This window comes from Calidris pugnax, unplaced genomic scaffold (genome assembly GCF_001431845.1).
Source record: "Calidris pugnax isolate Ruff unplaced genomic scaffold, ASM143184v1 scaffold274, whole genome shotgun sequence".
NCBI lineage: Eukaryota > Metazoa > Chordata > Aves > Charadriiformes > Scolopacidae > Calidris > Calidris pugnax.
Genome location: NW_015091009.1, coordinates 537,590 through 550,956, shown reverse-complemented (window position 1 = coordinate 550,956; position 13,367 = coordinate 537,590). Strand labels below are relative to the sequence as shown.

Below are 13,367 nucleotides of genomic sequence, written 5' to 3'. Positions count from 1 at the left end.
AGACAAGCAGATGTGGCACTTAGGGGCATGGTTTAGTGGTGGACGTGGCAGTGTTAACTTTATGATTGGACTCGATGATCTTCAAGATCTTCACAGACATCAATATCTCACCCCCCATTCCTACCAAGCTGCTGTCTCTTTTTCAGACTGATGATTGATAACTTGCTCAGCCATTCTACAGACTGCAAAGTCACAAGTTGCATAGAGTGAAGAGGTGTCAATCATTCACTGTATTTTCCAGTGCAGGACCTAGCATCCATCCATTAAATGAATCCAGCAGGAGCCAGATTCAACCCCCTCAAAAAAAAGTACTTGACTCTTCATGCAACTTGTAGTAGACCTGTGGAGCCCGCTGGCAAAAGATGCTGCACTTGCTAAAAGCTGATGCAGCCACAAGGGAGGAGGTGTATGAGGAGAAATGTATCCAAGGTTACCAAGTTTACAAAACTGTATCAGGCTGAGGAAGTCCTCTGAGCTGAAAACAGCCAGAGGCAATTAAGGAGAAGGTACATGTTTACTTGCTCCGTTGCTATCCTTTCCTACCTATACACTTACGGACTCTATGAGAAAGAGGATGCTTGAACTAGGTGGATCTTTGGTACAACCAAGGTCATTCACGTGTTATTCAATGAGAAATAATAAAAACTACCAAACCTTCTTGAAGCTTGCTTGGTTTGCTAGCAAAATGTATAGCTTGCTGCCCCAGAATTCTTCAGAAACTGGTGGTTTTTTCATGTTTTTTGATGGCACAGTGTTGCCCGTTGAAAACGACTGCTCCCCACATGAAGTTTGGGTGCTTGAATTAGTATTGCATGTAGAGAAAAATAACAAATAATGTTTTTAAAATAATTTCAGGAATGTGAACAGCAAAAATCAAAAGAAGAAGAAATTCTACAGTCATTTCATAAATGGAAAGAGGAGGAAAAAGAGAAATTGGCTGATGAAATAGAAAAAGTGAAAGAGATGTTTATGAAAGAGCTTAAGGAGTTATCTTCGAGAAATTCAACATTAGAAAATGTAAGTGATTTAAATTTTCCAACATTTTAAGGCGTGAATCCCTTCCAGTAGATGATGGTGAACTTCACATCTTTGAAATGCGATGTAGTCATCTTAAAGGTCTTCTTGCAAAACTTTAAGAATAATGGTTGGATGATAGCCATAATTGTGTCTTTGTATACCAGTACTTTTTAAACATAATTTCAGTTCTTTTTAAAATAGCATTGTTTTTGGATGAATGAATTACACCTTCAGCAACTCTGACAGTTTTTCTTACTCCTCAACTTTTGAGTGCCTGTTTACATATTAGTAGATATTGTTCTTATTGCTGTCTGTTAGGTATACTTACATTAATATTCTTATAACTGGCATGGAGGGAACTAACCTCTGCATTATAGTCCAGACAGTATAACTGTGTGTGTTTTCAATACATGATCTGGAAATGCTTTCTGGAGTTTTGACTAGAAAGAGAATTGTGAAAGCATAAGTGCGTCAGAAAACAACTACCTGTGGCATTAGCAGAGCAATTTTGTAGCTGCTAGTTCATGTGTATACTTGCAAGGTATATTTCTGGCAGATGTATGTATTAATTATTATATGAAATTTGATAAATGCTGAACTTGTAAGAAATGTGAGAAGCATCTAATACAATTTCTCTGTAGTTATGTTTAAAGTAAATTTGGTATTAAATGACAGTTTTATAAAACAAAAAGTGTATACATATTCGGATCTTCATTTTTTCCCCCCTGCTTTTTAGCAACTGTTAGAATTACAAAGGTCCAATATGCGACAAAAATCCAATTTAGGGACACTGAAAGACAGCCAAGAATTTACAGAAGAGAAACCTCAAAGTCCTCAGGATTATCACAATGTGGTTAAACTTCTTGAAAAACAGGTAACGCTGTAACTTAATGTTTTGCTTTTGACAGACTACTTGTGTTCTTTTAATTTTTTTACCTTTCCGAGTAGGATTTGAAATCTGTAAGTAAAATTCTCATCCTTCTCAATGTCTAACATAGATGTTTTTAAAGATTAACTGCTATTTAGTACAATCTCTGTAATGGAAACCAAGGAATTATTTCCCTTATCTTTAATAAATAAACACATTGATATTTATTTATTGATATCCTGTTATTCTTTGTTATTAAATATAGTAAGCTTTACCAAGTAAGACTGCAATTCAATTCCAGAAGGCTGTAATAAACCATTTACGTCTGCTGATCTGTGAGACCGCTTATGGAAAAATTGGAATTTTCCAAGAAAAAAATGTTAAAGACACTTCCTGGCAGGATTTGTCAGCCCTTGGCTTTTGAGTTCATATGAAGCACTTGAGCTTGTCAGGTGTAACCTCTGTACCAGGTCTATATCATCTGACCAGCACGGATAGTAGTACTAGTGCAAAGCTGTTGGACAATCCAAGTCCCACCCATAGGAAAGCTTGGGTGAGAAAGGGCCACTGAGACCAAGATTGCTGCATTGCTCCGAGTCTCACCTACATGTCCAGGCTGATCCTATAAAAAATATGAGTTGTGAGGCCTTTTGAAATGCCCACAAACCTTTTTACTCTTTTGTTTGGTTTTTTTGGACACTTTGAGATGTGTGTTATATATTTTATGGTTCTTGGGATGTGAAGGTCTTTATGCAGTGCTGGTATCATCCAGAATTTTGGTCACTTCTGCTCAAAGATTTGGAAAACTTAGGGAGTTTTACTTTGTGGTTTTTACTTAATCAAAGGAAATTCAGTTCACTCTAAAACCTGTGTATTAATACTGCTTTATGATCATTGCGCAAAATACATTGTTACTGAGTGCCTGAAATGACATTACTTTGGGGAAAAAAACCCTGCTCTTACTACTCATATTATTAATACACAGAGATGTATCAAAATACTTGTGTATTTCTCTCTTACAGTCACTATACATACGAATTAAGGAACAAATACATAGTTTCTAGAGTGATTGGTGAGAAAACCACACTGGGATGTACAAAACATACTGATTACTGTTTTAGGTCTTAAATATGGGGTTACTTGTGTTCCATATCATCAGTAATCTTTTCAGAATTTGTGCTTTGTTTAGAAAAATAAAGCTGCATCTATTGAACTAAGGGGTAATGTGTTATTAACAAGAAATAAAGCTGCGTATGTCAAACTAAACGGTAATGTGTTATTAACATGAACTGATATTGATTTCCTTTATGCAGGAAAGTAAGTGGACGTCTAGAATACAAGCCCTTCATCATGACCATGAGACAGAAAAATCCCTGGTAAGTGGCATGGCAAACCATTTAAACTAAAGGGAGACTTTTTTCTTATTTTCTTACCCTTTCAGTAGTTCTTCATATGCTGTAATACATCTGCTGGATTAGAAAGCCCAGATCTCAAGAGTTTCTGAGAGTGTGTCCTCTTACATGCATTTGTTATCTCTGTATTTCTGTTACGCTGGGATCTTGACATTTCAGTTAAGGCCAGGGTTGAAACGGAATATATCATTTAAGAATCTGACAGACACTTGGAACTGTATCTCTCTTTTGAAGAGCTTACAACTAATTCTGTGAGCACTGCATTATACAGTGTTTTCTGTGTTATTTGGGTATGCTGGATAGTTGAGATAGAACTTGCCAACATGTAGCTTTCATCTGCCCTGCACCTTCTGCTACCATGGACTGATGGCATACGTCTCAATCTTTTCTTTTCTATCACTTCTCTGCTGCTTTTTCTGTTGTAGCTTCCTAACGCAGAATCTGTTCAGCTTTTCCAGGAAAAAAACACCATGGCATTTTATTTTGCATCAGTCTATATATTTTACTATACAAAGCTTTATTCCTCAGATATTTTTTTTTTATGTCTGCATTTCCTTTTAATCTCTTTCCTGCTTTGTTTCTCTTGCTTCTTTTCCTTTCATTTTCCTTTCATCTGCGTGACCATGTAAGAACTGAGCAGATCATAGTGGTCTGACCAATGCTTCTCCTCCTCTGGCAAGGAAGCAGTGGGGAGGAACCATGGAACATTCCCCAAAAAGGATGTAGTTAATGATACACCCACATACAGTGCAAGAATAGAATAAGGGAGGAGTAATGTAAGTATTACTTTTGGGATGGTGCACCTAAAATATCGTTCCCTTTCTTCTATGTTCAGAGCTAATATATTAGGTTTATCATGCAAATTCACATCTCATCACCTTAAAATACCCGTATTTGACACTATTTATAACCAAAACATTGTTATAGAGTTGTATGCTTTTTTTTCCTGCAGTCTTATTTTAGGCAACCTCAGCAACGTGTGTGTATGTCCCTTTTTTTGTTTTGCAATTTAGGTAGTCTTCCCTGTGTACATAAAAAGTGATCCAGACAACTGCTTTGTAATATATACAAGTCCCAGTGAAATCACAGGAGACATTATGTTTTTGCTGCAAAAAAAAAAAAAATGTTAAAAATATTTAAGCATGACACTTGTTTTTTAAAGTCTATAGCATTAAAATATTTTATATAATATTAGTGTCAAGTTCCTTTTCTTCTGATTGCTTTCTAGCTGCTGTCACAGATCGAGAAACTTAAATCATCAGTGAGAGAAGACCTGAATAAAAATAACACCTTTTACAAGAGGAGGATAGAAGAATTGGGGCAGAGGCTTCAGGAGCAGAATGATCTGATTATAACTCAAAAGAAGCAGGTCTGTTTTGTGAATCACCTGCTGTTTCAGTGAATATAGGACATAGAGAAACATTTTACTAACATTTGGTCTTTGATGTATATATGGTTGCATAGTTAATATTCCAAATTTGTAGTAGTATTGCTGTAGTAGTATTTTGGTTAAACTTTGTAAACTATGTTCATAAATGAGAATAGATCTGGAAAAGAGACAGGAATGTAAACCAGGAATTAAAACACAATTTAGAAGGAGAGGATTAATAGCCCAAATGTTTTTAATAAGTTCAAAACCAAGTTAGAAGGTTACTAGGTCACAGTCACCAAAGACCTGTGCAGATGAAAAATTTCTGATAGTGAACAGGATTTAATCTGCCATAAAATAGTCATAATGAAAGCTAGTGTTCGAAGTCTGAAAATACATGACTTCTCACACTAAAAATAAAATATCATTTTTATCACTGTGAGAATAATTAACTAAATTATTACCATATGAAATTTAACAAGAGCAAGTCCCAGATTACACAGTCCCAAGTGTATAATCCTGATGATACTTACAAATTGGGGGTCAAGAGGCTGGAGAGCAGCCCTGTAGAAAGAGATCTGGGGATTTGGGTTGATGGCAAGTTGAATATGAGTCAGCAGTGTGCCCTGGCAGCCAAAAGGCCCAACTGTATCTTGGAGTGCATCAAGCACAGCATCGCTAGCTGGTCAAGGGAGGACATTGTCCCACTCTGCACTGCACTGATGTGGCCCCCCCTTGAGTACCCTGTGTAGTTTTGGGTGCCTCAATACAAGAAGGACATCAGACTATTAAAGTGTGTCCAGAAGAGGGCAACCAAGATGGTGAAAGGTCTCAAGGGCAAGGCTTCAGAGGAGCAGCTGAGGTCACTTGGCTTGTTCAGCTTGGAGAAGAAAAGGCTGAGGGGTGGCCTCATTGCAGTTTACATCTTCCTCAAGTGGGCAGCGGAAGGGAGGGTGGTGGTCTCATCTCTCTGATGACCAGCAACAGGACATGAGGAAATGGAATGAAACTGTGTTGAGGAAGTTCGGGTCGGACATTAGGAAAAGGTTCTTCACAGAGAGAGTGGTCGGTCACTGAAACAGACTCCCCAAGGAAGTGGTCACAGCACCAAGCCTATCACAGTTTGAGGAGCATCTCGTCAGCACTCTTAGTCATATGGTTTAGTTTTAGATAGTCCTGCGAGGAGCAGGGAGTTGGGCATTCCCAGATATTAATAATTTACTTTGTAACTTCATGTATCTGTCTTTTCTCTTTTAGATAAAAGAATTGTCCACAAGATCAGTTGCAAACATTAAACCATATGACGGTAAGTACAAACTGTAAGAAAGAGCACTTTTGTTTCTGATTTCAGCAGCTTGGCTGAAACAAATGTTACAATTCATTAAAAAATACACACACCAACTTTACTAGCTAAATACTGAAATCAAGTCACTGGCAAGTGACTTGACTGGCAATTTATTTGTGTTTTGCAGGGTGCCTACCTGTTTCTATGCCATGATTTCAAAGTTCATATTTCGCAGCTGTAAGGACTTCTAATGTACAAAGCTGATTGCTTGAGTAGTGAAGAAATGTGAAATATGGCAACTCTGTTTTGTGTTATGTAAACAACTTTTGGGTTTGCTTTATGAAGTGTAATTTTAATTGTTTTTTCACGCTTGACTGTCCTTGGGCTGCAAATTCACAGAAGGGAAAATATTGAGAGAGCAGACAAAATTGATTAATTTATGAGTTAAGATACAGATGTTCAAAGAAGTTTAAGAATTCTGGTAGTTTTGTCTGTGCAATGCTTTAGCATCTGAAGGCCATTACAAATAGCTAAACCTGACAATAGGGTTTGGGGATTCAGTCCTGCACTGCAAACACCCATATAGTTGATGCTGCAGTTGCAATGACTCGAAATAAATTTATTGCAATAGATGATGACAGCCAGATTAATTCTAATTCCAGTTTTGAAACAGTCTTGCTTTATTAGCTGAAACATTGGCTTGAACTGAATCTAACAGCAGAGAGTAAGTTAGTTTGAGGAGAAATAGTATGGCCGTATGGCTTCTCAACTGGATCTGGTCATGTGAATTTGCTCCTAGGCCTCAAGCTGATGCGAGGAATGTAGAATTGAAGTGATAATTCCCTCCACGGCTACACTATGCATGTTATATATAGGGTTTGCACTAAATGATATGAAGTGTGGATACAGCAGATTCTCTTCAGGGAATACAAGTGTTGATCAAGCTAGACGTGCCTAAGTAGCTTTTGACTTCTTCCCTGGGCCACAAACACAACGTATAGACATGACCAAAGAGATGATCTGACTAGTGCAGGTCCATATTCCCGTTCAGTGGCAATGCAATTACTAGTTTCTTGTCCTGGTTCTGGAAGTATTAAAAATGTTAACCATATCTAGAGATGTACTTTTATGTTGTGAAGGGCCAATTTTTACTTTGTAAACTATTTGTTTGCAGTAATACACCAAAAATGGTGTAATTTATAATTATGATCAAATATTGCAACATTTATGAATCTGTACGTCTGTTATTATTTCCTATAATACATTTACATTATTTTTTACTTCTGTGCTATTTTAGTGAACACTATTGTAGAGCGTCTTGAAGAACCTAAACCAAGTCTACCAGTGATGCACGGTAAGTTTTTTTTGATAGATCCAGATCCAGTGCTTTCAAACCTAACACACTGCTTTCTCAAATGTGTTGCTTGTCAAAGCATAGCTGTAAGAGTAGTTAAAATTAAATAACTTGACTTGCTTTGCTGTATGTCAGCATTGAGAATTCCCATGAGGTAATTGTAAAGATGCACTATTGAAAAGAATAAATTAAAACCAAAATAAAATAATTTGAGAATATTTCTTAGCACATGTATAGTAGTGGAGAACTTTAAGGTAAATGAAACTAATTGAGGAAGTAAAATTACGTTTCCTTCTACAGAATATGCTTATTTTCTGGTGTATGTCTATACTGGATGAAATCATAGAATTGTTTTGCTTGGAAGAGACCTTTAAGATCATCAAGTCTAACTGTTAACATAGCACTGCCAAGTTACCACTAAACCATGTCCCTCATATGTATATGCATATAATGGAATTTGTATAGAGAAAAATGTGGAGATGTTTTTTTATAAGTCTAGAAATTTTCATTTTCATGTGACCTCAAATGTCAAGGAGGAAAAATACAGAAGATATAATCAAAATAGACAGTCATCTCACCTAGATAGTTCTTCCAGAAGATAACTGTAGTTACATATAGATCATTATTTAGTTAATTTAACTTGTGGAATTGTGATATAGTTTAGTACTGGGAAGCAATAAACCCTCACATATGTTGTTTGGTGCTTTGTAAAAATAGTTTTCACTTTTTTCTCAGTCTGCAAAGTAATGGAGAATGTTGTTGCCATACCAATATTCTGTGATCAAATAATTCTTTACTTTCATTTCCAGTAGGAAAGTAATAGGAAAAAGTTACTTTAAGTAAAATGTTTAAATATTAAAACCATCTTAGAAATTATTTGAGTTATTGAACTGTAATCAATATTATAGTTCATAATAATATAGTCAATAATAATAATCAATTTTATTATTATTTCCCTTAGTTTAAAAATCTGCCAAGGGGAGAGGAAATGGAATTTGTCTAAGAAAAATGTACAGAATTTTTCACCAAATGCAGAAAATTCTGAAAAGGCATATGGGGAGAAGGAGCAGTGTGTAACAGAAGCTTTAGATAACTTGATGAGGAATGAAAAACTGATAAATATCAAGTGTTGATTTCAAAATATTTATTGTGTCAGGAATTACTAAACCAAGGAAAAGATATTTTTATTATATGGTAAAAATATTTTAATAATACAGAGATTTCTTACCTCTGATGTTCATTGCTAGAAGCTTTTTAAGTGAAACTATATAGAGGAAATGATGTTATGTGGAGACAATAATACCTTAAATAAAGATTATTAGTGGTAGTATTTTAAATAATCCAATTATTTTTCATTCAAAGCAGATTTGTTGCACCAACACAGTAGTGCTGGTTCTGGCTAAGAGATCTCACAGCAAGTACCTTAGGTATTGCCCTGAATTTAAGAAACGAGTTTTGTGAAGAATATTGCTGCTAAAGGCTTACACACCAAGCTTGTCAAGCATTGCTTTCTTAGTGCATTTGCTTTCATTTGGACTGAGGAGGAAAGCAGTTCCATGAACATCAGTACTTTCTGCGCTCTGACAATTTATATCAGCTTATTCAGATCTTTTCTGACTTCTTGCTGCTTTCCAAATATAAAGTCTGTGACGCATTATGAAATTTCTTGATATAGAAAAGGCTGTTCCTGCCATTGATATACAAAAGATTCACTATCAGTTTATTATGAAACCTCAAAGAAGGTGTTTCCTTCAGATTCCTTTGCTGATGATTATTTTATTTATCTCTGCAGGTCTCTCTGTCTGTCCCCTTTCTTCCCTTCTGGATTTTTTTTAAACTTACCCCACCTAATTTCTGGATGTAAAGGTTAGCAGAAATTGTAGTGTCTTTCCCAAAATTTTCATGGCTTCTCAAGGGATTGACTTACGTACTCAATTAAGACATCATGGCTGCATCTTGTGCCATTATGAAAATGAAAGCACTTGCTGGTAGCTTCTGTAGACATTTATTTAGCACAGAGCATCTCTGAAATCACAAGGGCTATAGTTTTCCTACCAAGCAATTGCCTGCATATGGAATATCTACCTTTTCTTTCTTTTTGTTTTTTCCATTTGCAAGAAAATTAATTCTGGAAAAGGTTCTCTTATGTGAACTTAAGCACGCTTTCCAAAGTTGCCTGGAAGCTTTTGCATCCTAAGATTAATTCTGCACATCTTAAATCTGCACTATGAAAAGATACCCAAACTACAAATGAGGTATCTTAGGTATAAAGTAGTGGGATAACTGTTTTAGCCTGGTGCTTTTGTGTTCATGTTCCTGATTTCTTGAGAGAGCTCACAGTCTGCCTTCAATGCCATCCTGGCTGACCATTCTTCTCTCAGTTTCTGAGCTAGCTGTAGGGTTTTGTGCAGATATAACTGTCTTATCTTTGAAGATAACTTATGTCTCACAACAAGGCAATGGATTAATTATGATTTTTTAAAATCATGTTTTAAAATTGGACTTTGGCTCCTATATTACTCTTGAAATGTTGATACTTGGTCAATATTCAATCTTTGTTAGGTCAAGAACACTAGGTGAAAATGAAGACAGTAGTTAAAAAGCAAAGATATTAATTACATTGTCCATTAAAACCTATGACTTAGTCTTCAAACATGGTGTGGACTAAGGCCCAGCTATCATTAGGGACATAACTGAAGCATCTGAGGAAAATTTAGTCCAAGTAGTCTTCCTAGCCAGTTAACAGAGAAAAGGGACACCTTAGAGTTTGGTTCATCCAAACTTACATCTGAATTGCTCTTTGAAGTTGTCTGTGTCTCTTCGTTGAATGTAGGAGTCTGAGCTGACAAGGCTCCTAACTTAGATGCCTCAGGTAAGTGTCAAAAATTTATCATATTTAAGAATATTGGTTTAAAAATAATATTTATACTGCTTTTGTGCAGTATATGGCTTCCCATTGATTAGTTAAGAGAAAAATGTATGAAGTGCATGAATTCAAAGATGACAGTCAAAACTACAAGTATTACAGGTTAAGTATGGCAGGTCTTTGGATGTGAAATTTGATTATAAATTAAAGGAGTAGATAATAACTATAACCATGGCTTATATTCCTTACATCTTGAAGAAGTGCAGCAATTTAGATCAAACAAATTTTACATTTCATCCTTGGTTTTCATATTGCAAAGTGCTTACAGTAGGCAATACTCCACTACTGATAATTGTAGCAGTTCTGTTCAGGCAAAAAGTACTTTAGCATTTCATATTTCAGAGTAAATAGACAGGATTTATCCTTTAAATATTGGCCAGAAGACTACTTTTCCAATAGTGCTGTCAGAATATTGGGTTTCTGTTAAACTAGTAGATAAGAAGAGACAAATAATATATTATATGCTTGAAATATACACAGTGTGATTCTTCATTATTGTTAGACATATTTTCCTATTCCACCTGCATAGAAATTGTCTTATTTAAAACTGGTATTTTGTGACTTTTCAAAGTATGCACACGCATAAATTTTAAGTAGTGTAATTATCCACTGAAGAAATTAAGGCTTCCCCTACTTCTGATACATTTTGTCTATCTCTCCAAGCATAGTACCTGTCAAAAAAGGTATTCTGGAAGATGTGGGATGACAGACAGATCATTGTGGAGGTCATCTTAAGGTTGCTGTCCTTAATGATGGCTAGTAATATGGCTGGCTTCAGGCCAGTGAGATATGAATATGACCAGCCTGCATTAAGACTGGTGGTGGACACCTCCATTTAGCCAGGTTCAAGCCTGAGGCTGACAGGAACCATTCTTCTGAGGATAATGGTAGGGTTAGGTTTGGAACTGAGGCTGGCTGATGACATGCAGTGAGGATGCGTCCAGAATTTGCCACTGGACTAGGTGTAGGATTTAGCCATGGTACTGTTTGGTTAAGGTCAGGCGTGGGACTGTTGGGGAGGACACAATGAATTAGGTTTGGAGTCAAGGTGGTTCATGCTAGCAGCAGAAGTTGATTTACAGTGGGGCCTGCAAAGGTGTCACCCAGAGACATGGTTATTGCCAAGTTTTACAGGGATCACTGACCTTGGGTTAGGGTTAGGATTAGGCTTAGGCAGACATTGATTGGCAAATGAGAGTTATGGTTGAGTTAAGAAGGATCAATTAAGCAACATAGAAGCAGCAGAGCCTGTCTGAATAGCTTTAAGTATGAAGCTGAAATCTATCTCTACTTCATAGCCAAAAAAAGGGTGGGGATGAGAGCCAGGGTTCAAATTGTGTCAATGAACAATGAGGTTCCATCTGAACCATCAAGACTGATGTAATCACCAGTTCTACCAGTACTCTGATAGTCCAAAGCAGGTGATCTGCTGGAGCCCAACGTGCCTACCGCCTTGCTTCAGCCTGCCGGGATCCACTTCCAGTCAGGCAACAACACAGTTTGGATATTCATCAGGAGTAGAGAACAGAGAAGTGACTAATAGCAAGTAATTCCTATCTAGGTGTGAGTCCAAAAGGGAAGATAGCAGTCTGTCTAGGTTCAACAATGTGGCTACAACGAAAGCTAGGAGTAGAAGATGTTGATGTAGAGCAGTGTCCACTCAGGGTCAGCTGAACTAGCTTTAGGGCTGATAGCTGAGAGGAAGATAACTGGCTCTGCTTAAGTCAGAAGCTGCAGTGATTACTTGTTTAAGGCTAACGTTGGATTGAAGCTTGGTGAGAAGATGGGCAAAAACTAGAACAACTAGAAAAGGTTACAGTATTTCAGAGTCGTTGGGGTTTCAGTCTGCAGCAGCAGCATTGTTTTAGATCTGAAGTTAGCAAAGACTGCTTTGTACAGATATGGCATCTAGTTGGGTAGTCAGATTTGAATGATTCCTAAAAATAAGCTTGGTAGTATTTAAATGCTGATGATTTTGAGGATGTGCACAAAGGTAAGAACTGAGCGGTCTGATCGGATGTCTAGAAGAAGAACCTGTCTGGGAAACATAAGGAGAGGGCTCCTTAAGGGGGGACATCTCCACAGCTGTCTGTAAACCAGAGGAGTGGTGAACCACGCTGTTTTTTCTTACATTTGATTCCAGTGTGATGTTCAATAAATGTATATAAGGTAAAAATTTATAGATTTATATAAATAAAGAGAAAGTAAAGAGAAGCTTGTCTTCCCAGATGTTGCACTTCCCCATGTCTTAGCATTCAATTTCCTTTGTTGTCGTACAGTGAACAACAATATTACACATAAAAGTAATACATTTGGGGTTTGCTTTTGCAACTATTCCTTTGCTGATTTTAACTTCCTCTGTTTCTAGTGTACTGAGGAAGAGGAGCATGTACCTTTATGCCAGACGAGCAGACTATTTTCAGGTCTGAGTTCTGGGGACTCGGCTTTCCCTGTTAAACTAAGTCACTGGACAAGGGCTTGTGTAGAGATGAGTCAGCTCCTTTAAGCAGCTTGCATTTGAGTAAAGTACAGGTAAAACAAGTATAGATTAAATCCAATTACACAGCAACTGGCTTACTGTCCAGTAGGTCCAGCCAAGAAACTCAGAGGCCTGAACGCCCATGCAGCTAAATTAAATCCCCCCGGAACATCTCATCTGTGCTTCATGCTCTGTCCTCCAAAAACAGGCTCACTGCAGGCTGTTGGGAATGATCCCAAACTGTGCCTGAACGTTGTTTTGGAGAATGTTAGTTGGTGCAGGGTAACAGTGTGCCAGGAGCAAATTCCAGTGCCCGGGAATGCTCTGGCCACCGTTAAGTTTTACAGCCTCAGAGACGGAGAGACCAGGAGCCTATTTGTCAGTCAGACTCTCATAGTTTTGCCTTTGAGTGTTTCCATAAAATACATTGATATTTGCATCTTGTTAGCATCTTGTGATGGTGTAAGAAGCTGTTTTTTAGAATTTAGTGCAAATTCTATGGGAGCAAAATCTTCAGTCTTGTAATCTGCTTGGAAAAGCAGGTGATGGGCCAAATAGAATGGCAAGTATGGAAAGAATGGAGAGAGCAGCAGCCATACCCAAGCATTTACAATACTTTTTAGTCCCCTTCACATGGGGAATATTGGAGATGTGACA

At 37.1% G+C, this 13,367-nt stretch overlaps 1 protein-coding gene across 1 annotated transcript in view; it reads left to right on the top strand.

Annotated features, from left to right (window-relative positions):
* Positions 1 to 13,367, top strand: part of DZIP1 (DAZ interacting zinc finger protein 1) — a 56,426-nt gene that overhangs the window by 17,732 nt on the left and 25,327 nt on the right. Inside the window, exons 6-11 of the mRNA XM_014955638.1 lie at positions 856 to 1,017; positions 1,754 to 1,891; positions 3,199 to 3,261; positions 4,526 to 4,666; positions 5,924 to 5,972; positions 7,249 to 7,305. Of these exons, the coding sequence (XP_014811124.1) occupies positions 856 to 1,017; positions 1,754 to 1,891; positions 3,199 to 3,261; positions 4,526 to 4,666; positions 5,924 to 5,972; positions 7,249 to 7,305 (610 nt within the window). The remainder of the gene's footprint in view (positions 1 to 855; positions 1,018 to 1,753; positions 1,892 to 3,198; positions 3,262 to 4,525; positions 4,667 to 5,923; positions 5,973 to 7,248; positions 7,306 to 13,367) is intronic.